This window comes from Amblyomma mixtum, chromosome 2, assembly GCF_055824585.1.
Source record: "Amblyomma mixtum isolate Tamu chromosome 2, ASM5582458v1, whole genome shotgun sequence".
Taxonomy (NCBI): domain Eukaryota; kingdom Metazoa; phylum Arthropoda; class Arachnida; order Ixodida; family Ixodidae; genus Amblyomma; species Amblyomma mixtum.
Genome location: NC_143013.1, coordinates 317,105,869 through 317,132,319, shown reverse-complemented (window position 1 = coordinate 317,132,319; position 26,451 = coordinate 317,105,869). Strand labels below are relative to the sequence as shown.

Genomic DNA, 26,451 nt, shown 5'->3' with positions numbered 1-26,451 from the left:
TGCTGCTGCTGCCACCTTTTAGGCGATGGAGGAAACGAGCAAGACGCCATTTGGGAGAGGGATCAAGACCGAGAAGTGAACCGCTGAGCTGCTTCGGCACGAAGATGGAGCGTAGGCGCTTTGAGACCGCCTTACAAAATCATAGTTTCTTTAAATCTATGTCTTCTGATGTGTCACGAGTGCTTTCGTGTAATTGTTGTGGCGCCAACTATGACGGCCTGTCTCGTCTCGCGGACTGTTTACGGAACCGAGTTGATTAACCGGACCATCGCCTCGGAAACTTGCCAACCTCGGGACCAGACCTCGGAAAATACTGAGCGACCGTGATGATGGGTGAGTGATACCGGGAATGACCTTCACCGTAATATTTTCCGCTTACCTAAGCAGCGCGCTCAGGTTAGCAGCGGCCTTTGAGGCCGTCCAACTTTCCGGCCTTGCACTGACGGCCCGATCATTGACTTTCGGAGAGCCAGTGCTCAAGCGCTTTGCAGAGCACAACAGCGTTCCCCTTTCGTTCTCCGGAATGGCTGTTCATAATGGTGAGTAGCTTCTCTTGTTTTGCGTTCAAAGCGCTCATATATCCCATGTGGTGTACGTCAACTGCTGTGAATGATCGTAGTCCAAATTGGGGCGCCGTAGGCGTAGTTACATCGCCACGGCTGTGTTGGAAGGGTCGCGCGGGGCTTGCTTACAAACATCTGGGTTGTCATTCGCGTCACGTCGGCGGCATCCCTCGAAACGAGACCACGCTGCCTTGACAACGCCGCGCGAGGCACGGGTGACGGTTTCGAAAGCCGATCGCCGTCGCGTCGACCGCGGCAAAGCAGGCAGCGAAAAACCAAAACGAACTCTGCTCGCAGACAGCGCTCGGCGACTCCGGGATACGGTCAGTCGAGCGTGGGAGGTCGTTCCGGAAGTACAGTCAGCCGCGTAACCTGAATATCTCGCGCGCGCGGTGAACAAAGGAGGAAGAAGCGGCATTGTTCGAGATCCTCGCTGCTTGACCGCCACTTTTGAGATACCGAGTCGCCAGAGCCGGCCAGACTAATAACCCATCTTACGATAGTGCCGATGTGATGCGTCGCTGGCGAGAGGATGTCTTCGAATGAAGAGACATCTCGATGGTGCTTGCTTAGGTTGAGAATGTTAACTCTCTGCGGCAGTTGTGGGAAAAGATCTGATACGTTTTGCAGTGATTCGTTAACGATATAATGAGCAAGTGTTATAGAAAAAGTCGCAAGCAGCTTGTCCCCCTTTCTACAACTGCTTTTTGCGCGACACATGGGGTACTTTTTTTTTTTATTCATCCAGGTATTTGTACATGACGTTTTCTTTTTTTGCTAAAAGTGCATCACTTAGCTTGTTGGCACTCATGTTTTTTTTTTTTTTGCATGGGAATATCTCATAGCAGCTTGGAGCTGTTGATTTTGAGCCATGAAATATAATGCATCAAAATGAATGAATAAATTATTTATTGCTGAAGTAGACCGTGACCAGGGAGGAAATTGAGGATCGCCACCAAGCCACCAAAGGAGGATCTTTGGTGGCTTGTGCTTGGTATCTTCTTGCTCCTTGGGTCAATGTCAGGAGGTGCAGCCTGGTACTGCAACGGAAAGTGCCTGAAGCTGGCAATATTGACAATATCCAATCTTCATAGGCTTGGACTTAAGGGGCTTTTGGCAGTTTTAGTGTGACGGCATTAAAAGTCTCATTAGGAAAAAAATTTGTCATTGGTCATAAAATTTGTTGACTGGCTAAAGGGAGGTGATGTCGCCAAACTGGAAGACCTTCAGACGTCGCTTCCAGTAAAGGCATCAACAGCTTCTAATGTTATGTTATGTCTCTGTGAATTTTTTTCCTTGGCACTCGTGGAACAATATCACACTAGTGGACAATGTTTGTTAGTACCTGGAGCATATCACTGTTGTTGAGTCTGGGATAGCATGTTCTTTTGCTGTTTTCCTCTCCACTCAATTATACCAGTCCCATCTTGATGGTATGGCCTTATTCAGGGTGATCTTTGCTTGGCCTCTGTTTTGGAAGACCTCTGCTGCTCTTCCGAGTTCATCCGTGGCTGGACCTTTGACTTGATGTACTTTTTCGTGGATGCTTTTCTTCCCTGCCTTCTTTTAGATTTGTCTGTTGATTCCTAGATAAAATTCGTAAATTTGGCAGGCTATTTCAGTGCTGAGTGTGACATAGTACCAAGCACCACAAATAAAGTGATAAACCAAAGGTAAGTAGGTAGGGAAGAGCTCATTGAATTTCAGTGTCTCAGTCTTAATCTTAAAGGCAGTTTCGGAGTCCCTGCTGACAGAACACCCACAACTGCATAAAAGTCTGGTTGCTACCACTTTTAAAATACGAGGATAATTATCTGCCTAGCAGCACAGTTCTTTTTTTGCTGCCTTGGTAAATTTGTGTCAGGACAGGCAGCATGAAATCAGTTTTTGCCTAGCCAGTCCCTTGATTGTAGCAAAGGAGCATTGCTTTGGATGGTTAGGACTTAGCATTAGTGATATTGACACATAATGTGCAGGTGATCATGACATGATTCTGAATCTTAAAGGGTTTAGTGTCAGCTTGTGCTTATAATATTGGTTTTTGGTTTATTTGGGGTTTAACGTCCCAAAGCGGCTGAGGCTATGAGAGACGCCGTAGTGAAGGGCTCCGGAAATTTCAACCACCTGGGGTTCTTTAACGTGCACTGACATCGCACAGCACACGGGCCTCTAGAATTTCACCTTCATCGAAATTCAGCCGCCGCGGCCGGGATTGAACCCGCGTCTTTCGGGTCAGCAGCCAAGCGCCGTAACCACTGAGCCACCGCGGCGGGGCTCTTATAATAAGAAAGAAGGTTGTTCTTGGGAGTTTTCTTTTATTATAAGTATGTCTAATTTATGTTTGCATGAACCTTACTAGTCGCTGTTGTAGTTAATTTTCCTACATTACTGTTCACTGATGTACATGGGTTGCATGTGCCGTCACAAGCACCATGTTGGAGTCTAAGGCATAGCTTCCATGGTGCAAGTCAGAAGACAATGAGCGGGTTATAAAAATATGCAGGTTTCTGCCGTGCTTCCGGTCTCAAACATAGCGGTCACTATAATGTCATTGTAATGCATGTATTGCAGAAGGATAGAAAACTGATGATTGCAGTTTCCAGAGGCTGTTATAATTAGGCCAAATTGAAAAGAGCAGCTTTTGCATTACCAGGCTTGAAAAGAGCAGCTCTTACATGATCAGGCTTAATTTGTGAAGTCTTTATTGCATTGTTGAGGCAACTGTATTGCTACACAATTTTCTATGCACTTTGGTAATTAACGTTCTGCAGTGTTCATGCATGCTAAAACTGAGTGACAGAACAGTGCTTGCAGGCATTCATTCACTTAAAAAAATTCATAAAATAAGCCTGATGGTGAGGCAACTGCAGTCGATACACTAGCAGTTATATGATGTTGTTGAGCAGACAAGGGATTGGAGAGAGGTGCTTGTTTTGACATGGGGGATGTCTTTCTTTTTTTTTAAGTGAAAGCAGAGCTTGAAAAAAAAAAGACATCCCCTATGCTGTATAGTTTCTGTGATTGTTGGCTTCCGTCATGTATTTAATGTTATTGGTTTGCTAATACAGCATTCATACTGGCGCTCACACTTTTAACGAGAGTCAAGAGATTTTGTTTCTGATGCTGTGGCAGTGTTTTGAGAATTTCTCTGTGGCATGTTGTTGGCTGTTCCATGTTAGCACTGGTTTCTTGGTTGAATAACAAGATACCGAGTGTCTGCACAAAGCAAAGTAAACAAGAGTAAACAACTGGAGCCTCAGCCCGCTAGCCAATGCTTTGACCAAGGGATTTGTCTGCAAGACGAAGACGAGTCTTGTTGAAATGCTGTCTTGTCGAAAGCAAATGGGCACGCTGTGGTGCTGAGCAGTGCTCACCTTCATTCATTTAGTGACTGAGGCAGAGCAGTTGCTGGCGGACCACTGTAAAGCTAATCCTGTCTGCCCCTCAACACCAGCATCACTGCCACCCAGTGGTTACAATGAATAAACACGTGTGCTGGAATTCATTAGTTTCCATTAGCCATTCCTTTCCTTAAAAACTAATGGAGGGTTTAGACTGCAAATAAGACGGCACTGGAAACTAGACTATTTGCTGCATGCAAACGAGCCTTAAGGTCCATGAAATTAGCAGGGAACGCAGTTGAATCGAAGACCACAAGCAGAAAAGGGCTGCGTATACACGTGAGCTTATAGACGCCGAAACAGGTCTCTGAGATGCCTAATGGGACAGTCACGAGTGAAACGTCAAAATGGGCCTGCCACTCCAGACCTCTCAGCTGCTAATGCCAATCAGCTTTCGTTGATCAATGTGCTAAGCTTAGGTCTGATTTTGTTGTTTTATTTTTTTTCTACTCGTGTACCTCTTTCTTATCATCTGCTATCTGCAATTTGTTGAAACTTTCTACAAGAGTAGCAACTAATGCGTTTACACAACTGGTACCAAAATCATGTGCTTCGAACAAAATCTAGATTTATTGCCCCCCCCTTTTTTTTCGATGCAATAAAATTGCCTCCCATGAATGTTTTTTTTTTAGTCAGAAAAATACAAATGTACTTAGGCTATTGATTCAAGTACCAGTTAAGTAAGTGGCATTGATTAACATCTGTGAAAAACTGTGTTTGCTTGTGCCTTAGGGTTCACGAGAAAAAGTTACTTAAGCCTCCAAAAATGTTGTTTTGAGAAAAACGCTAATAAAGTCTCTGAAAACTGTTCTATTCTTCACATTTATTCTGCCTCTCTTGACACGAAGAACCACAGGAGACGCCTTAGTGATTGAAAAATGTACTATGAACAAGGCCAAATTCTAAACCGAAACCAAAACTTGTGTTCCTGATAGAATACTTCAGACCGATAAATTTTTGCAAGTATCCAAAACTAAGAGACCACATCAATACGCTTCCACTTTTCTGGTCGACATGACAACGAAAAAAGACCAAAAAATCATCCTTGAAATCTCGAATACCCAAGTGTAATATATTTTCTGAACGATAAAGAAATTTCCTATCAGATGATCACAGTCTCAAAATCAAATTTTTTGATGAACAATGTCTCACCCCACCTTAAGTTTCTAAAAGTAGCATGTAGATACCAAAAATCAAATAGCCCTGTTTTAACCTTGTTGGATTTAAATGCCAAGTAATAGATTGAAAAATGCCAGACAGAATAATTGATGTGGACCACTTATACCATGCTCTAATGTTTAGCGCTTCTTTTGTCTGCTTATTGAGCGAAATGTGTTAAAAGACTGCAGTTTTTTATACATCTAGTGGGCAGCATGCGACAATTGTAGTGGCCTGGGATGTCGTTGTTACAGTGAATAGAAGTGAGGTAGCAGTAAAAAAATTCTTAGGACGATTATGATACTCCCTAATGCGGAATTCGAGTGCAGCTCTGTAGGTATTTTGATTTTGCTATATATTGCCATAAAGAAATTGAGATATGTGCGTCTATGTACAGTTACAGAGCACTCTTTTATTTTCCATGGACACTCCTTTCCAAGCCTTTGATTGTCCTGAAGTTGGCTTTGGGGTCGGTGAAATGGATGGAAATATGTTTAACCTGCTGCACCAATGCCTGGATCATTAGCATGTGGTTTATACTAGGAAGACGATGCTATGAGCGGCATTGCTGACAGGAACAATGTATCGTGTGCAGCACACTTCACAGCATTGCCCACCAACGGAGCGGAGCGTGGTGCGACTGCAAGGAGGCAGTACATGGGTGCACGTGCCGCTGCAGACATATCTCCCCTCCCCTAGCCACCCTACCTTCGCACATGCAGTAGTGATGGACAACAGCGTGCACGGCGTGCACCTATGTGGCGTGGCGCTATCCATGAGCGAGCAGCGGTACTTTCTTTTGCTCGGTGCAACCGGTCTCGAAGGGAGCGAGCTCACGCTCCCCTCGTATACTCGGTTATACCAACGCGGACTTGGCTCAACCCATGCATGGGTGTATTAGAGCTGCGCTCTAAAATTAAGTACTTAGAAACCAATTTTGATGTGCTGAATAAGCAGTGCAGTCTCAGTGCAGTGGATTTGCATAACTGGAAGCCGTACCATAAGCTCATCTCTGGCCACATTCTGCAGCCAGTCATGTCACTGTCCTGTTGGCATTTCAGGTCATTGTTTTCTTTGTTGTTCTGCCAGTGGCATGTCAAAGAACCTTCATCAGGCCCATCTTCATGAATGGAGTTTTACATGAAAATAAATACTGTTAGTGCACACTTTTAGCACTTGCAGTACTAATATCACAGTATAGCCACAAGGGCTGTTTCACATATGCTTTTGTGAATTCACATTGGAGGCCTGTAGACTGACACCAACTATGCCACTAAGCATAGAAGAGGCAGGGTTAAAAGAACAAGGAAAGAAAGAGGAGAAAAGTTAGGTATATACTGCAGCTTCTGTGTGCACCAAAGCAACAACTCTAAGTGTGTGCACATTGCTCTATCTGAGCCCTCCTTTGGTAGCAGAAACGTTCCAGTGCATCCATGTTGCATAGAATGCTCATTGGTAGATAAGTGGATGCTTAGATGAAGTGCAAAAATCCTCTTCTAATTTGATACTGAATCGTAATGCACAATGTCACCGAAGTTGACTTTACCAACTGTGCTTCTTCATAAATTGATCGCAGAAATGGCAGTGCAAACGCAGAGAAATAGAAGTATTGTTACTTGTGGTGCTTAGAGAATATTAGTTTCAGGCACATCCTTTGCAGACTTGTTAGCTGCGGGGGACAGAATGCTCTGCTGTGAGAACATTCTGACTGCCTTTAGCCAGCTGTGTGCGCATGCATGCAATGGTGAATCTCTCATAGCTTTGCTGTGCCACAGGGTAGAGGGGAGGTGTGCAGTGCAGGTGAGAAGCTAGGCCTTAAGTGGCATCTACCACGACTGGTTCGCTCTCAATGAAAGTTCTGCACGAGTTACCTAAACAGACTAAAGGAGCTCCCACGACTGTCTCTATGGAGCTTTCTGCGTATCGCCCGGGGGTCCCTGATTCTCAAGGGCAATTATGTAATGTGCTTTCTTCCCTCCTATGTTTGTCTGCATCCAGATGGGCTGCCCGTGCCAGGTGGCTGTGTGGACAGGAGAGGCTCTCCTGTGGAGCATGGCGACCGCTACACTCCTGAGGGCAAGGACCCCTGTGAGCAGTGCACCTGCCAGCGTGGGCGGCCAGACTCCTGCTCCATCACCTCGTGCTACCCTCCGGCCCACTGCCACCAGCCCTACCTGAGGGGCTCAGGCGAATGCTGCGACTACGCCTGCAACGGCACCACGCTGGGCTCACCCGATGGTGGGCAACTTTGCCACATTTGTGTGTTGGCATGCCTGTTTTGAAGTGGGGAGGAAAATTGGAAAAGGGAAAAGCAGAGGGGCCCATCAGACCTGTGGTGGGCTGCCCTATGTGTGGGGATAAAGTGAAGGAAAGTAGGGGAGAGGAGGCATAGAAAAGTGAGGTGGACACACATTTAAGATTGATTATTGTGCTGGAGTGCAGTTTTCACCTGATTGTACTGGCGAGTTTTCAGGTTTTATTTCAGAAGAGGGTTTTGCAGCCGAACGCACTCTTATCCCAAACACTAGGAGATATGTTTTGTTTATTTAGTCGAGCAGTGATGAAAGTTATGAAAGTTTTGTTATGAAAGTTTTGTTATTGCCTGTTGTCATCATTTTTGTTTCTTACTTTATTAATGATTTAGGCTGCTGCAGGTTGGTATCTTGTCGCCTCTTGCTGTGCCAGCTATGTCACGGTTTTTCAGTGGCCTGTTCAAGGTTGTAGTTTGCATGAATAAATGAATTCACAAATAAAGAAGGCCTAAATGATACTGAGGGTTGACACTGACTCATGTCCTTGAAGTAAATTGTTTTGAATTACCTTTGTGCATCATTCCCTCTGATACTTAACCCCTGAATAGTCACAGGCCATTTGATCCAAAGGGGGTACTTTTCACCAGGTGCAAATGTTTGTTTAAAGTTCCAGTTAGACTGGGAGTGTCTCTATGAAAGGACTGCACATGTGGCCTAGCTCACGCAACTTTTACTGAGAGAGCCACAGACTGATAGGCCTGCAGTACTCTGCAGATTGAAACCAGTAATGCCTGCTTGACAAACACATAAATTTTTGTGGAGTATTCGAGTGAAGACAAGCTTTAATAATGCATTGTTCTTGAGTTGTAGCTGGCTGTTGGTTTACTTCTGTTGCTGCCACCTAGTTTTAGAGAGAGAGGTTGTGTTATTAAGAGGTTTGTTGGGATCCAAGAGGTGTTGGGGCTAGGAAGGTTGCCGGAGTGCTAGTGATTTTTGCTGGATTTCACTTCAAGAAGCCAAGTCTTGTTCTGATGCTTGTGGCCAATAGGTGTAGGTTCTTGCAGTGATGGTTGTACTTGTTTAGTTGAATTTCTTAAGAGCTGTTTTAGGGCATCACTTAATGCTGGAGGCGGCTCCTTTCACAGCCTTTGCGACCTGCATTTTTTTTTTTTTTTGCCGAGATGCAATGGAGATTGAAATATTGAAATATACAAAATGGCTGTGGTTCAACTCAGCTGAACCTATTAAGACGAGTGAAAGGCTCGGCAATGCTTTACTCATAAAGCGCTTTTTCTCCTTATGTTTCTCGCACTTTTTGACGACTTTTCTCCAGTCTCTGCTCTCATTCTTCATCTGTCTCTGTATCATGCACCATGCGTTTTTGCAGTAATGCAGCTTGTCTCCGAGCCATATCAGCCGGATAACCCAACTCTGCTTGCCTTTGATTGCAAATCGTTTTCCGCGAGGGCCCGGCATGCTGTTCACCCACGATATCATGTAGCGAGGCTTTGCCAGACAGCCACTTTTTATTTTGTTGCTCTCTTCTCTGAGCATGTGATTCGGCAAGCGGTGACACAGGTGTTACTCAAGGCGAGGGAAGCAGCGGTGCGGCGACGAGCGAGGAATGTGATCTGATGTCACAACTACACCTCCACCCCTCCTCCTGGTTGAAGGTCATTGTCAAGCAGTTTTAGCTTTGCATGCGGAGAGTGGAGCTCTTCACTCTGAAAATGGATGTAGTGTGCTGCTGCAGCCATAAAAAAAAATTGAATATTTTAACATATTATTACTTATTTTATTTTAGTTCACGGCTTCTTCAGAAAAGGCCCCTGTCCCTTGGAGAAGCCTTGCCTTGGAGAAACATGTTCCCTCAGAGGCTTTCATCGCTAGGTGTCCTTTACATGCACCATATTACACTTGCCATTGTAATTGTTTTTTCCCCTCACTGGGCTGAGTTTGTCTAATTTTTGGCATCGGTATCAAACAGGAATTATATAACAACCATTTTTGTGAGAGCTTCACAGGCTGATGAGTTGCTGGGATTGTCTCTCTGTGCCCTTGTGTGAAAAGCGATGAGTAGATGGCCTGCCATTACTGAAATTATCCTCTTGGGTCTCCTTGGCTGCAGGAGCAGATGTGCAGAGTGCCACCACCCTGGGCCTGCGGATGGTGGCCAGCACAGTGGCATCGTTCCTCATCGTGGCCCTGCTGCTGTTCATGATCCACCGACTACGCAAGAGGCGCCTACTGGTCATGATACGCAGTTAGTTGCTTGGCACCTGTTTGCTTTCGTGCGCTTGTGCACTGTGCCCATTTTAGTAGTGCACAGACTCGCATTCACATTGATGTTGTAAGAATGTAAAATGAAGATGTGTCTCAAAAGCTGCTTGCTTGCTTGTTTGCACTTGAATGTTTCGTGGTAAATGCTGTGAGGAACTGGGTACTGCATATAGCATTATAGTGCCACGTATCATTGTAGTGTCCGTTCGTTTGCGCTCAAGGCAGCAGGAAAGGGGTGTTATCATTTTTGTGTGTGACGCGAGAAGCGACCAGACTAATCTCGATTGATCACAGCCATGAAAAGCTGCATCTACGTTTTTCTAGATTACTGTAGATGATCTTGACCTGTTATCTCGAAGTTTCTTTGCTGGCTTTAAATTGAGCGATGCCGCGAGCGGCGGGCATTCGTAGTTCGACGACTGACGAGCACGTTTGTTGCTTACGTCGCCGCCGAGTGATTCAGTTCTTTTTCGGGCGCAAGTCAGCCCAAATAAAGAGCTTCGTTTGCAAGGCTTGTTGGTGTCTTCCTGACCGCTGGACTGCCGTCACTACAACGTGACAATAGCATTGTCTGTTGTTGGAAATTAAAACGTGCGTTTACTGCAAGTTCTGCTGTAAATAGTTGAACATGAAGTAAGATCAAGACGTCTGAAATGAAAACAGAGAAAAAAATAATAGAAAACCTGAATTTTGCAGTGTCTTGCATGTTGATAATTAGCCCTCTCAAGAAAGTGAACTGACTTACAATAAAATTGAAACACGGTTTGCACACAGGAATGCCTGAAGCCATGTCTCATGCCAAATGTAGATAGGCTGTATTGAGGGTATCGCCAAGTATCGGCTGGATGGAAATGTCCCCACCGCTGAAACTTACTCAGCTGAAGCCTCCCTCGTGTGTGCTGTTCCATGTGCGGTTTTTTTGAAAAGGCAAGTATAGTTGAGGTTGCAGTGAGTAGCAGGGGGATGTGAAAAAGTCTTCAGTGAGATCGACGTGGTGCACACTGTCTTGCAGCCTTAATTCCCCATCAGGTCACTCTATCCATTCATCGTGCCCCGCCGCGGTGGCTCAGGGGTTACGGCGCTCGGCTGCTGACCCGAAAGACGAGGCTTCGATCCCAGTCACGGCGGCCGAATTTCGATGAAGGCAAAATTCCAGAGGCCCGTGTGCTGTGTGATGTCAGTGCACGTTAAAGAACACCAGGTGGTCGAAATTTCCGGAGCCCTTCACTACGGCGTCTCTCATAGCCGGAGCTGCTTTGGGACGTTCAACCCCAATAAACCAAACTATCCATTCATCGTGTGCTTCCATGTCTTCTCTCCACGCTTTATTTGACGCGATAGCATTAAGGAGCCCGTGTTGCAGAAAAGTCGGCATCCATTTGCATCGTTGTCCTTGAGCAAAAAATCCACGAAAAGACCTCAGAGAAGCAACCTAGTTGGACTCTGAGCAAACTGCCCACCATAGCAGGCGGCAGTTAAATTAATGATTGGTCACGAGCGGTTGTTCGGGAAAAGCAACCCGGGTCGCAGAAGCCCTACTGGTGGCAGGAAGTCCAATTGCAGAGCAATGGCGCTTAGCTTAACCGCTGCACCACTGCGCCAGGAGTTTTGTGAGGACTCCCATGGACCTATGAGTGTAAAGTATAGAATGACCAATTCCTCATATATTGGCAACAACTCATTAACGCTATCACATTATTACCCTCAAGGCGGAGCAAAAGTGTCCCCTTCAATTTTTTTTTTTTTTTTCCTAGTAGGTGGCACCAAATAAAACAAGCTTATCAGCGTGCCTCTTTCTTCTGCTGACACACTTTGCATTGTGCACCGCCAGGGTTGAATGGGTGTCGGGCAGCAGCCAGCCTTGAGGAAGCCTGCCTTGCGCGCCAGCTAGCACTGGAGGAGCAGGGCGTTGGCTTCCTGGGTGGATTTTGTCCCGATCCTCCGCCTCCGTACACGTTCTGGAAGCCCCCTGAGGCCTACGTGCCCCCTGGAGAGGCCCCGCCCCCATATGATGCCCCGCCTGTGCTCCTTGACCGACATCAACAGGTGAACATTGCTATAAGTGTGTGTGTGGGGAAGGGGGGCTGTGTCTGAAAGCTGCTATATGCACTGTTGCACCAGCTCCATGCTGTTCTGTGGAAACTATTAGGGGTGCAAAGCTGTTTACAGCGTATAGCAGCTGTGCTTCCATTGGAGATACATTCAAGAGCTTGGCATGTAATAGATGTACAGTAGAACGTTGCTGTTGCATTTCTGGGTGCTGCGATAGTCTCAGCCTGTTGGGCAGAAGCCCTGTGCCGGAAATTTGATAGCATACAGTCAGTGCTTGTGTAACTGCAACATCACACTGGTCAAAATCGAACTTGAAACTCCATCAAGTTCGATTTTGACCAGTGTGAAGTTGTAGTTGCATGCTCCATCGGTTCGAACCCGACCGTAGCAGCCGCGTTTCGATGGAGGCTAAACTCAAATGCGTCCGTGTGCGGTGGGATGTCAATGCATGTTAAAGATCCCCAGGTGGTCAGTCTTTCTTCCTTTATTCTTTCACTCCCTCCTTTATTCCTTCCTTTATAGTGCAGTTCGGGTGTCCACCGAGATGACAGAGAATTAGTGCGCCATTCATTTCCTTTCCTTAAAAACCAATTTTCAATTTTACTGCATGGGTGCTTGACCACCCTTGTGTTCCGCGTTTTCCAGTGTGCTGTGTCCATGCCGATGCCAGACACGCTTGCGGTTGGCATGAAAATTGTTGTGGATGCCAGTTCAGTTCTATCACCGCTATGGCGCAAGCCTGAATGATTGAAGACAGAAAAACGAAACTATGCAGCGGCAGACAGTGTGCGAGCGGCACTATGCAGCATGTAGTTGGGTGCGCTGACCTCGAGGTTTTTGTTTCTGCTATTAAGCTTTTGTTTGTTGCCTGCAGCTCAAAAGTCATAATCTCTAGATTCCATTAGATGAGTATTATGTAGGATTAAAGCAGCTGACGCAAGAACAGCATGGAATCAGGAGTGAATACTGTTGTACGTCATTGTGCAATGACATCTAGCTGAGTGGTGATAGCGATACTTGTATGGTGGAATTCACCTTTCTGGTACAGCAAGGACTGTTGCAGCAAAGGTGTCTCATATGCCTAGTTACCCATGTGTGTTAAACAGGTTATGAAGAATTATAACATTCACTGATGAAGTCAAACTAAAGATTACGTTTTGGAACCCCTACGGGTTCCCTGTTCACAAAGAGGCTAACAGGGCTAGCAGTTGAAATTTAAATGCGCAGCATATACATACTATTATACTACTGTTATATATGTGCTGCGCATTTAAAATTCAACTGCTTGTCTTGTTAGCGCCTTGTGAGCGAAGAGCTCGTACGGGCTCCAAGGCGTCATTTTTACTTTGACTTGGTTACTGAAATTTATACTTTTTCTTCGACTAATGCCTGACCAGACGAACTTTCATCGAACCCTTGACTATGTAAACAGATCATGACTTATTGTATTGGATTTTGACTGAGGCACAGTTAGTATGGCAGGAGTTCTAGTTCTTTTTAACCTCGGGTAACCCTAATGGTTTCAAAAGGTGGTGAGAACCCCATGCATATGTCTTGGCTTCCATCCCTTCCTCTCTAACCTGTATGCAGAAAAGAGCATGCAGACAAACAGGTTTTCATAAAACACCCAAGTCCATTTAATAATGACCAGCTGCATAGTGAAGCATTCTTACAATATGATTAGTCCCATTATGATTAGTGGCGGGAAAGGTGGCTATTGAAGATTGCATGGATTTAGGTGATCGGGGAACCCAAAAAGAACAAGGAGCCAAAGGGTTCTCTTGAACCCAGTTGGAGAACCCCTATTCTATAGCATATCCCTTGAGGCATCAATTAAAACTGCTGTAAGAAAAAAATCTTTTTTTTTTTTTGCATAAATCACTGTCAGTAGACCAAAAGGAAGTGGTGTGTAAAAAATTATGCAAGAATTTTCAGATTTGAGCGCATTTTATTCATGTCTACATACATGGACATAGTTCCTCAAAGCTGCTACATGAGTGTAAACACTGCAACATTTTCTTGCCTTTTCTAACTGATCTTTAGACATGAATAAATGTTTAGCTGTGAGAATATACACTTCAGAAAATTATTCTTTAGTTCTTTACTTATAAAAGAGATAAAAACAGTTGTCCTGTAATGACAGGCAGAGGAAAATTCCACATTTCTGGCTCCAAACAACGGCATTTGGATGTGCAGCCTTCACGTCTGCACCGTTGTGCAGTTAATGGGTTTAGAAGTTAGGGGCAATGGTTGTTTCCATCATAGCCAGTGCTTAAAGTCTGGCTCCATCGAAGTACTAGCCTCAAGCGATTTGAGCAGGTGGAGAGGGAGAGAGAGAGAGAGAGAAAGTGGCTTACAGTCTGTTTTACACAAAGTGTTTACAAAGGGGAGAGGCCACTCTTAAAGGTCGTTGTTTGCTCAGTTTACGTCAGAGACCTTAAACAAACGATTTCCACCCTCTACAAATGTGCTGATTGTTGTTGTGTAGCCTTGGAGATGAGCGGCCAGCTTTGGAGTGACTCGTAGTGTGAGGATGCTGGTTTCCCTGTTTCATCCGCCCCTTGTGTAGTGCTCCCCACTTTGTATTTTTATCCTTCTCGAATTTAAAAAAAACATGTTAGGGATTCTTGCGGGAACGACAGCGAAATTTTCAAAATGTTAGAGAAGAAATGTTCCGGCCACCACTGACCAGAAGCGTAAAAAATGCTTGCTTGCTTCGAATTCATGCTGTATACATTCAGTAATGGTGGGGTGCCTAAGACCCTCCAAGACTCCCCTGACTTAATGCGCTGATCATAGCGTGCTGCATTTGTCAGCAGCAGCTCAGCGTTGTGAGGGTTCCTTGCGACCATCTGTGGGCCTTCATTGCTCAGTCGGCCGCACTTTTTTGGCGGTGCTTCTCTGTCGCCTATTTTCATGAACAGCACTTCTGCGCTAGCATCGTCCAACGTCCTTCTTGTAGAAGCATGGTTTTTGACACGTGTGAGCAAGAAGCCCACTTCATACCACACTTGCCCAAAAACACGTCGCCATTTTTATATTTTCGGCATTAAGGCGCCTTGACCACATTTGTGGATGCACCACTCTGAACATCCACCACAGTGCTTTATCTTTATCTATGAGAATGGAAATTGATGTGCCATTCCTGCATTAACCTAGTGACATATTCTGAGCAGTGAATTGCACTGCCATTCACTGCCATTTGAAAAGAGAGCATGAAAAAATTAAAGCTATGTACTCATCCCACCAAGAAATGTCGTGATGTTCAGCTTTACTTGTCTTTTACAAACACATTTCGCTGGTGCCACAAACTTGACAGGCAGGGTCAAAATGTTAAGGGCGCAGAAATCAAAGGTAAAAATTCACCTTGTATACGAAAATATGAGCCTGCTTAGGTCATGTCCACATATGTGGACACAGCGCCTGAAGGGGATATTACGGTGTAGCGTATAAAGCATCATGTTCTAAAGCCATGCTATTACTGTGACAAACACTATGTGAAAGAGCACCTGACTATCTTGAGTCCATGATCATACGCTAGTTTCATACACCATGATCTTGTCACACTGAATTCGTTTTTTTGATTTCAGAAGCAAAGCACCTTGTTTTGCATTACTGTAATATAAACTCTTGCCTCTTGGCCTAGTCTCTTTTACTAAACTGACTCACTTGACCATATGTACTTTACTGTGCAACAGCCTTACTTTGGGATTTTATTACTTTTGTGGTCTAATGGAGCATCGCAAGGTAACAACCTTGTAGGCCATATCTTAGTCCAAATACCAACGTCATTTCTTCTGTTTGAAATGCTTCCGTAGCTTTTGTACTGAAGTGGGGATGTACCGCATGTGTGGAATTAATTCCAGGAGGGAGGCGTTTGCAAACTAACCCTAAGCAATGCATGCAGGATGTTGTGCCAACCACAGTCGAGCCGCTGCAGCGCGTTGCCTCAGCTACACCTCCGCTGCTGTGTGGCGGCTCATCGACCAGCAGCGAGGTAGGGGAGCCGCCCCAGCAGCAACGAGCGATTCGCTCAGATGCCTACTACGAGGACGGCCTACGACACGTGACTGTTGTGCTCGTCGGAGACCAGGCAGCGCGTCGGCGGCTTTCGCACTGCGAGCCATCCGCACGACGCCTGGTGCAGGATGGGGACAAGCGGCTCAGCTTGCAGGTGAGTGGTCACTACAGTGCTGTGAATTGCAGCTGGAAGGCTGTGAAGTGCAGCCAGGTGGAGTACAGATTGAGGGCCACAGGACTTACACATACAGCACTTTACTTTGCATGACTCTCAGATAGGGTATAAACAGAGAAGCTCTTAACAAGGACCAGCAGGACTTGAAACACCCCTGTACAGTTGACGTTATAAAGCCGATTCAACGGCGGTTCCTTTCGCCCGCGGCCCATGCATTACGTGTTCATGCGTCACCACATTGAGAGGCATGCTGTCGGCCTGCGGACTGGTCAAGCAAGGAAGCACAGGTGCCCGCGAAGGTGCGTGCACTAGCTCTGGCAACTGGGCTAGCAAGACGGCCCAGGCCATTGAGGGATTGGACAAAGGGCCGCACCCACTTTGCAGGGCTCTCTCTGCAGTTCAGTGAAGTATCTCTTTCATTCAATCGCACAGTCATGGGTCGGGAGGAAAAAACCGGTTCGACCAGCCTTGCCAAACACTTTACAATTATCTGGCAACTGTGGTACACCCAGCACGTCGTCTGCTCCTTTGGTCCGTCGCGTCCACTTGACGCGATGGGATCGCAGGCCAGTTTTTAGCGGCGTATGAACGCGTGATCCGCGGGTTGCAGGCGAACGGACCGTCGTGTGAATTGGCCTATACATAGCAGTTGCCGACCAATTCTTCGGTCTTGGCAGAACCTGAGAATGTTCCTAATTATCACATTATGAAAAATGTGTGAACTTCAAAAATTCTCTTTTCAGCGAAAAACCTGCTTTAAAGTCACGAATTTCGTTGCTCCTCACTTTCTGCTTGCAAGTGGTAATATTAGACTCTGTCTGAGCTAGAGTCATGCTTTGTTCGTTATGTCCGCGCCACATCATGTCAAGGTACCAGACAGTGTGACGCAGTCGCAGGTCAAGCCACGAACGAATGCACGAGCCAAGCAAAGCAGCAAGGGCATTTTGTTTCTATGGGCAATGGCGCTTACCAGGACCGAGACAGGGAAGCCACGGGAAGAATCTAGAAGTGTGTGGGAGCGAGTACTTCCAAATGCCTCCCCCCCACCCCCTCCTTCATCTGCCCACACTTGCCATGCTACACTTGTTTTTGTTCTGACTGTAAATTCAGGCTAGTGCATCCAGACTTGCTGCAGCCTGACCTGTGCAAACAAATTAAGGGCAGACAAACACGTTTTGCAATATTTTTGATAAAATTCAGTTTTTTATATTTTCTCTCATAAATAATCCAATTAACTCCTGAGTAAACTGCAACAAAAACTATGTTTCTAATCAGGACCGTTACAAAGATAGAGCTGAAGTTGTAACCACTTGCGCATCTCGTAAAACCGAAACTTGAGTTTTCCAGCCAAATAAAAACCAAACTTTTTCTTGTTCATTTTTCAGCTTAAACTTATAATAAATGTTTCTTACCACTTATGTCTACCATATTTGTACAACTGTAAGTCGACCTATTCTCTTTAATTTGAAAATCCGAAGTGGGAGTGGTCAACTTACAATTGAAACCAAAGCATGGCACCTTAAGTAAAGGAGCGACAAACTTGATACCAGGGGTGCTAGAGCATTGCTGCAATTTTATGTTTGCTGTATGGTTCTACCTATTGGAGCTGGAAAGTTCTTCCTTAACACTACATGAAAAGAGGCCGTTTTCAAAGTGTCCTTGCTAGCCTACGGCTATGGGTACTGACAGTGTTGGATACATCTTTTTGTGCTTTGAAATATATAGAATTTGAAATAAAAAAAATAAAATTGAAAGAGCGACTTTTTCAGTCAAAGGACCTTAAGGGGTGACGTGGGTCTTAAAATGAAAACTTTTATTAGAGATGCCGGAATGAAATTAGCTGTGTATATGCATTTTTTCATCCTGTTTTCAAAATTATAATTAGTTTCAGTGTATCTCAGTTAGTTCCCATATTAAGGGAAAATAACTGAAGCCTAGTTAGGTAATTTCTTACAAGAACACTTTCACTCAGTATTGTTTGGCTCCAGTTGTAATGTGGCTGTAGCCAAAGACCTGCCATGTGGAGCTTTGCTATTTATATTGTTATTGATGTTCATCAATGTATAAAAATGTTCAGTTGAAGCACCATAATTATGCAATATAATTAGGTGATATTATTGTTCGCAAATTTGATATGTTTGACTCAGCCATGAAAAAATAACATAACTTCATATTTTAGTTATTTCTGAATTCAACTGTGGAATTTTATTTGAAATTTATTTATTTATTTATTCAACATGCCCCTAAAGGCCCTCATTTGAGGGTATTACATTGGGGGGGGGGTCACATGTAACAGGAACATTATGAACAAGCAAATGAACAATAAATAGGCTAAATGTAACATGGGAAAATAATTAAGCACCAGAGAATAAAGAAACAGGCTAATAGAAAGCAATATAATAATAGGTTTAGGAAAACAATAAGGCATAACAGAAATGAACGTACACATTCTGCTATAAAAGCATAAACATCCGCATAGCTAGTCATGTTGGTGAAAAAAAACAAAGCTGAGAAAATCACACTTGAAGTGCGTGTGCCAGCTGTGCAGAAGTCGTTGAGGAGACCTCAGAAAGTGGCAGAATCTAAATTTTTCAAAAATGGCATATTCTGGTTCTATTTATTTATTTATTGAATACTTTAAGTGCCCACAAACAGCAGTTCTGCCTGAACAGTGATGCACTGTGATGTATAACACATTCATGAATCAGGCGTAAGTCAGCTTGTGATTGGCGTTCACACACGTGTCAAAATAGAATGCATGTATGGGGACATGCATAGGGGAGATTGTGTTACCGTCCGAGGAAGAGAAAAAAAAAAAGAGCACTAAAAGAAGCTGAAACACGAGAGGCGCAAGCTGACTTACACTTGGCTCATGAATGTTTTATGCACCACAGGGCACAACTGTTCAGGCAGAAACTGAAAGTATTCAATAAATATATATGTAAATAAATACAACCGGAATATGTCATTTTTGAAAAATCTAAATTTTTGCATTTTTTTTTTACCATTTCAAGACCTCTGTCTCCCTTTAAGACAGACAACTAATTTTCTCTTTTTATGTACTATTAAACATTTTTTCCTGAAAAGTGGCCTCATACCTTATATATAACTGCAGATGCAAAGTGTGCCAGAATAAAATCGGACTCTGCTGTTGCACTCAGTGCTGTTGCCGCTGAAACTGTGTTGTGATTGCCTGGAAACAATGATAGTATAGAGTATAGGTCGATGGAGGTGTAGCACTCACTTGTGTTTGTTTTGTAATCTTTATCTGTTGGTGTTTGTCTGCCGTCAGGGAATTCATTTCTTCTCTGGCTGGCTGAAAGTTGAATATAAGCAAAAGAAGAACTGAATAGCGACATTTTCATGAGTAAGAAGCGCTAAACCTTGTATTTTTCGAGTTTTCAATCTCACAATCGGATGCTTAATATGGCATAAAAAATTGGTCGAGCCACAGCGCCAAGGGTAATCGCGTTTTTGAAATTCTAAAAACTGATATGGCTATTACTAAATGTGCTTTGGAACCAAATGCTTGAGTTTACTTGAAAGGGGCCAGAATACATTCACCTAATGTAATGAATTTCACATCATGTAACATTTGTTCAGCAGTGAAAAACAAGCAAGAATAGTTGTAGCACTGTTGTTTTTGCAGGTAAGTATACTCAGACTGTCTGTCACTGTCCGTGGATGCAGCTCATTCTGATGCCTACTTGATCGGCTGTGAATTGACGGTTGTCTCCTCCTTTTGCAGGCCCCTCCTCCAAGCCAGAACAACAATGTGTATCCTGATCCGACTTCTTGGGCAGGGGAAGAGGAGGAGGGAGGAAGCGAGACGACCTCCAGTTGCACTGCCAGCGCCGACGACCGTCAAGGAGCGTTCAGCCCAACGAGCAGCGAGTCCAGTGCCTCTGCCGAAGTTCCTGAGGCCAGGCAAGCTTCGCAGCCAGCCACCGTTTCAGATCCACCAAAAGCAAGGCACCCTCTGGACAGGACACTGCAAAGGCTCAAGCGCTTCTCGCTGCCAAAGCGCAAAACCTCCAAGAAGGCGCCCACGGCTGGAGCGTCATCCTCTGCTGAGGGCATTGCAACCTCCTGCTGCCTGGGCCACAGTTCAGGCATGGAGTCGGACCACAATCGCACCAGGGGAACCAAGGCGTCAGACTCGTGTCCGCAGGAAGTGCAGGAGTTGCCTGCAAACCGTGGTGCCTGTGAACGGCTGTCTGCTCTGACAGAGGTGCAACACCCTTCATCCACCCACCAGGATGTCGGAGCAGTTTCTGTGGTAGGAAAGCCCGCGAGGAAAAAAGTGGGCAAACGGAAACTCTTCTCCCTGCCATCGTGGGATGGCTCGGTGCTGAGGAGAGCACCAGAAGGCAACGGCGAGGCGCGCTCTCCTCCAGGCACCCAGGTGGTGCTGGAATCGGTGGTGCCTGTTGCGGGAATGGTGAGGGACAGGAGTCGGCCTTGCTCCTTGGATCTTCCGCCAGCCACATCAGCTCCCAAGAACCACTCCTCTGCTTGTCCCGTGGTCATCACTGTGAAGTGCAGACCAGTGAGGACTGAACCAGCCAGCGCAGTGTCTGGTCAGCAGAGGGAATCACCTTGCTCTTCCTCATCCACTTGCTCAAAAACAGACAGGCAGCGGACGGCAGAGTTTGTGGGTCTAGATCCAACGACAAACAGTTCAGTGACTGTGCAGCCATATGCAGAAGCAGTGCACACTATTCCGCGGCAGAGCGTTGCCAGACAGGTGGCTCGACTGGAGGCTCAGGGCTTCCGACCACCTGACGCTTCCTGTGCCACTCACATGCATAGCCGCAATGCATCGCATGACAGCCGCTGCCAGGAAAGGGTGCATTGCAAACCACGAGAAGGACAATCACTCCCATAGCCGGGCCCATTTTGAAAGCCTGTGCACTTTGTCTCACATCTACCATACAGATTGTAGCAAGGCTTACCTGTGATGTGTTGCTTCAGTGCATGAAATGGACAGGCAAACATCTTAGCGTAGCAGGCCTTGTAGAAGCAGTGAATGGGTGTGACCTGTTTTAGACGCATGCTTTGAGTACAGTAGCCGATCGATATTTCGGACTCCAATAATTCGGACTAGCGCGATATTTCGGACTTTGCTGAACCGTCGCGCACCTCATAGGAACGTGTACATTTTCACGACCAACATTTCGGACTTTGCGAAGTCTAAAAGTTAGAATTTTCGAATTTTCGGACTAAAATAGATGCCAACAACATTGTGGTGATCGTTTTTCAACCAAAAGTTTATTATTTCGGCCTAATATAGCCGCAAGCGGGCATCGCTGTCATTACCAACCCGTTTTCCGCCACTGTGAAAGGCGGCATCTTGGATTTAAATGGAATCGGCTCGGCGGGTGCAATTGGACTGGCTTGGATAGGCTTGGCCATTTGTTCATCGTTGCCATTCGAGATAATGAGGTGCTTTCCATTGAAATGACCTACAAAGGGTGCGCGATCGCATTGAAAACTGCAGAGCAGTACAGCTGCAGCGTCCGCCGCAGCTTGGACAATGCACCCCGCGGTGCGGTGCAGCAAATGCGGTAGACGGGGGGGAAGAGGTGGGGGGGGGACTGCATTCAGAGGCACTCGCTTCCGCTCGTGTCTTCCCGTGGGTCATCTCTCGGTCTTCACGAATGTCATTGCCCCATGCAAACTGCCTGTTCTTGCTTCACGCAGCGAGTGCACTCATTCGCGGCATGACCGCGGCCGCGTCGCACTGTCTGGTATTATGATGTGATAGGGTGCGAGCATGAGGAAAGCACGGCTATGACTCGGATATAGTCTAATATTATAGCTTGTAGGCGGAATGGGGAGCGGTGATTTTCGCAATTTTGAAAGCCGGTTTTTTTTTCACAGAAAATTCAATTTTTTTTAAGTTGACGGATTTTTCAGACTGTTCGATTATTCGTACAATTTTTCAGGTCCCGTCGAGTCCGAAAAATCGGTCGGCGACTGCATTCACCAATTTTACTTGAAGTGTGTACTTTTGCAGGTGGTCTGGTGTATTGAAGGATTTCTAGTGAATAATCCAGAAAGTTCGAGCTTAATGTCAGTTTTGAACCACCTTTTATGTGGTCATGATGTTGGGGTGCTATGTTTTGAATCTGCAACTTTCCTTATTTGAATGCTCGTAGATCATTACCCACAATCTATGATACTACTCGTACCAAGTAATATCAGGAAATGGTGTCTTTTCATTTTGTGTAGTATTTCTCGATAAGGCAAATCATTTGTTCTAACCATATGCCTTGTGGTACATTTATGTCTTGAGAAATGGGACCAGAGCCTTCGTTCTGTACCGTATTCATTTTATCATTTCAGCTGGAAGCTCTCCTTTCACCTTATAATGCAAACTGAAGTGCATTGACATGTTTTGATTGCTTTGTTCTACGTTCACTCTTTAGGCTGAGCAATATAGAAACAAGGTTTACATAGCCACGCTGTAAGGGAAGGGAGAAAGGTGGGAGTGAAAGAAGAAAGAGGGAAAGAGGTATGGTAGTGGAGGTCTCCAGAATAATTTCGACCACCTGGGGATCTTTAACGTGCTCTGACGTTGCACAGCACACGGGTTTCGCCTCCATCGAAACGCGGCCGCCGCTGTCGGGTTCGAACCCGTGTGCTCCGGCTCGGTAGAGGAGCAGCTTAACCACTGAGCCACCGCGGTGGGTGGCTATTTCTTCACACTACTTTTTTTCCTTCATGTTCCTGGAGGCCATTTAGAAAATTAGCTTTTTAATGGTAGTTGATGCCTGAGGGCTGCACTACTGTGAATCTATTTTTTTTTTTCTTTCCTGCATGTGTTCAAGAAATGCATTTGGTATGTTCACATGTTGTTTTAACAACAAGGTACAGCCCCCGTCAAAAGTATACAGCCCAAGGGGTTTGCTTCTAAACTGTTTAGCGGGGCCTCCTAGCACGTCTAATAGTCCAAAGCTTGGGAAAATTAAGAACGCATAGCCAATCCTCTTTCGAGAGATCACGGTCGCTGAGGATGCATAACGAGGCTGATCACAGGCCTCACAAGCAAACCCCTTGGGCCATATACTTTTTGACGGGGGTTGTACATACTTTCAATTGAAAGGTCACAGCCCTATCACTTTGTGCTAAGGTGTTTTTTTTTTTCAAAGGTCCTTTATTCTAATCTTATTTCTTAGTTGTATTTATTGTGCTGTTTAGCACATATGATACTTGTGCTCAAGGTGATATATAATGTTTTTCAAGGAATATCATATAAAGTCAGTGCATGTGAGTGCTTTTTGGAGAAAAAGTGCTATATGAGTCATAGACAATGGAGGAAACGTACATTGATGGCACCTTTGGCAACTTGTATTTCAGGCTGAATGAATGTTTGCAACTTGGGAAAATTGTTTATAAAACTCCCATCAATTGAAAAAACAAGCAAAAAAACAAGTGCTGTGAATACAAGATGCATGCCTTGGACCATTGCTTCAATGCTGTGGTCGTGGCCATTTGCCTGTATTTGTATTTTCTATTTCAGAGGAGGGATTGCTCAAGTTATCAGCTGCTTTGTGATATACTGCCATCATGTGGGCACATAGCATGGCAGAACAGAAATTGCATGGCTGGCACCTTGCTTGCTCGTGCTGTTCACAACAAGTGAAATGCAAGTGAGGCTATTCAAAAACAAATAACAGAAAGACGATTTTAGTTTAGAAAGCTTAATGACTTGCTTGGTTAATCATAGCTTTGCGAGTATGATGGTCAGGTTTTGAATGTGGCAACAACAAACACCATTTATTTTTCTTCTCCCTCGTCTATTGTTTTTTGCATTTTTATGTTTGCATTTAAGTTTTCCCAATTCCATTTCAGTTGGCCTCGGAGTGCACAATGTGACTGGAATTTTGGTGCATGCTAGCATGGCTATAAGACCATTTTTTTTTGTTTGACCCAGTGCTTTTACAAAAGATCTTCTTGGCATGTCATACTGAAATCCTGATCTTGGCAAGTGCTGTATTTGCCGTGCATATAGCCTATGAATCTTGTATGGCTTAAAGGTGCACTGAAGAGGAATCTGAACTCGCCTTTTTGCCACGGGAACTCGATCTACACACTCCGAACATTCTTAGAAACTTCGACTTATTGCCCTGTGTGGCCGATTTCCCTAATTAAATCGAATTAACGTCCGGCTCCCGCCTTTATTTTTGAATTCTCCCCCGTACGGTGGGCGGAGTCGACCAATGCGTGGAGTGCCTTTCAGTCAGCTCCGTGGAGGCTTCGCTTTCGCTTTATGTTGTTTTTTAGGTTTCCGTGAATAAATAGTTTCATTCGCAGATAATATAGTCGCATAATAAGCCCGCAGAAATAAAAATACGCGCGGACTATTTACTTCTACGGATTACTGCGTATTACTTCGCTGATGGCAGAGCGGCAAGCCGCCACGGGACTTGGTGAAAGGCACTCCACGCGTTGGTCGACTCCACCCACCATACGGGGGAGAATTAAAAAAAAAGGGGGGGGGGGAGCCGGACGTTAATTCAATTTAATTAGGGAAATCAGCCACACAGGGCAATAAATCGGAAGTTTCTAAGAATGCTCAGAACGTGTAGATTGAGTTCCCGCGGCAAAAAGACGAGTTCAGATTCCTCTTCAGTGCACTTTTAAGTGGTATGAGGTGGGCCTGCAGCTCTGTGCTCTAGTCTGAGCTCTAATTCCAGAGTCTCCAGTGCACGGTAGCCAACCGGACCACCCTTTATCTCTCTTTCTAATCATTCTGTTTTCTCTAATCATTGAAATGCTGATGCCAAAAAGGTATTTTAGCTAACTCTAACTTCTCTGCGAGCCATTTTAGTTTTAGCAGTGCTCAGGTAAATTAGTGCTTGAGAGTGCATCAGTTGCGTGAGCATAGTTGCGTGAGCATACTGCCTTCTCATGGAATGATTTTTGTTAGGCATGAGAGTGAGCACAAGGTATTATTTCAGATTGAATAAAAAGGCTTCATAATGTTTTAGACAGGCACTCTGTCGTGCTTAGAAGAGATGTGTCTATTTTACTGGGGAAAGTTTGGATTGGGATATAGCAGTGGGCTTTTCGTTAATTGTTATATTTTTGTTGTGTGAATCAAAGCATCAAGGAATATTGGAAGGGAAAAGTTTTTCTTTTTTTTTTCTGCAGATTTAACCTGAAGCAGAACATTTTTTTTTTATAAAATGAAACAAAGATTAAGGTGACTCCTCTTAAGCAGCAGTTTTCATTAGTGTCCTGGCTACAGTAAGGGCTGACCTCTGTCTGCTTTCTTGAAAGGAAATTTTTGGTTATAACATGCTATCATCTTTTTGGAGGGGTTCTAGTGTTGTTGCGTAAGCTTTACACGGTTCGTTTTCATGCAGAACCCACTTTTACCTGATCTCTGCATCCAGAACAGATTTCTTATAAATCTGGTTAAGCCTGATTTCTATCTGGAAAAATGTCTTCAAGGCAGTGCTATGCAAAGCAGAGTCACGGCTTTTTTTACTGGAAAAAAAAATTGCCGACGATTGCATTATTTCCTAATGCGAAATTTGAGCGCAGCTGATCAGCTGTTTTGCCTTTTCGATAGATTGAGGTAAAGAATGCGAGCAAGACGTATGTACAATTACAGACAGCTTTTTGTTTTTCAAACATATTCCTTCTTCAAGAAACACTCCACTAACAGTAACGTTACACTCGAGAGAGATTAAAATGCAATTAATTATTGCACTCAAAGTGCAATAATACCACAAGAGAGAGAGGCAAACAAACAAAACACAGTTTGTTCACTAAAACTTAGGCTCGCTCCATGTCTGTCTGTTCTTCGCGCCAAGGCAGGCGTGCACATGCACAGTGTCGGCTGTGCAGTCTCCTCCTCGCGCTGGGCGAGCTTCCTCATTGGTCAAAGGCCGGGAGTGGCTTCGAGGAGCATCTGGAATTTTCTGTCGTGGTGCTGCCGCCGTCGCGCGAGTGAAGAGGTGGAGGGAATCTCTTAGCGCAGGCAAGGCTACGCCCTCTCCGTCAACATCGCGTAGAAGCGACTCGAACAGTCTAGAACAATCGACGGCAATCCCCCCGCGCGCCGCGTCGGCGAGCGGTGGGAGAAGGGGCAGCCACGCACGCAAGGCTAGTCGCTCTCCAGGGGCTCCTTCTCCCCCGCGTAATACGACGCGCGCCGGCGAGAGCCGTCCGCGCGGCGCTTTTTATTGCGAAAGCAATACTGCTTGCACTTTTCTGCCATCGATGGTCGTGGCGCCTCCTTACATAGCGGCGCGTCACGTGACCGTGTGACGTCACGACAGACCGAGAGCCGGGGCCCCAGCCAATGCTATCTAGAAATAGAGGGCGCTCGCTAGAGCGGGATAAAACGTGGGGGGGGGGGGGGGGGGGGACTGCAGCTGCGCTCCTCTTAGTGCGCTATGTCGGATGATGTGTACAAGGCGAGGCTGGAACGATCTGCTGCGGCCAAGCGACGGCGCCGCGCCGAAAAAAGACGAAGAACGGCTAGCTAAACATGCGTATGCAGCAGCCTGGCGAGCACGCCGGTCAACATCGCT

General features: G+C 45.3%; 1 protein-coding gene across 2 annotated transcripts; it reads left to right on the top strand.

Annotated features, from left to right (window-relative positions):
* Nucleotides 1–32: 32 nt before the first annotated feature.
* Nucleotides 33–24,070, top strand: LOC149365087 (uncharacterized). Of its 2 annotated transcripts, XM_089575155.1 has the most exons (6): nt 33–333; nt 7,121–7,360; nt 9,503–9,637; nt 11,486–11,700; nt 15,614–15,880; nt 19,650–24,070. In XM_089575155.1, the coding sequence occupies exons 1-6, from the start codon at nt 327–329 to the stop codon at nt 20,787–20,789; spliced, it is 2,004 nt and encodes a 667-aa protein (XP_089431281.1). In that variant the 5' UTR covers nt 33–326; the 3' UTR covers nt 20,790–24,070. The 2 variants fall into 2 exon arrangements, with proteins under 2 accessions (XP_089431281.1, XP_089431282.1); XM_089575156.1 differs by lacking the exons at nt 33–333; nt 7,121–7,360 and adding an exon at nt 7,394–9,047.
* Nucleotides 24,071–26,451: the final 2,381 nt, after the last annotated feature.

Bases quoted from the DNA above. Each gene is read 5' to 3' on its own strand.
- LOC149365087 (XM_089575155.1), top strand. The intron at 9,638-11,485 runs GTTAGTTGCTTG...GTGCACCGCCAG, and splicing joins CCTACTGGTCATGATACGCA to GGTTGAATGGGTGTCGGGCA. The intron at 15,881-19,649 runs GTGAGTGGTCAC...CTCCTTTTGCAG, and splicing joins ACAAGCGGCTCAGCTTGCAG to GCCCCTCCTCCAAGCCAGAA.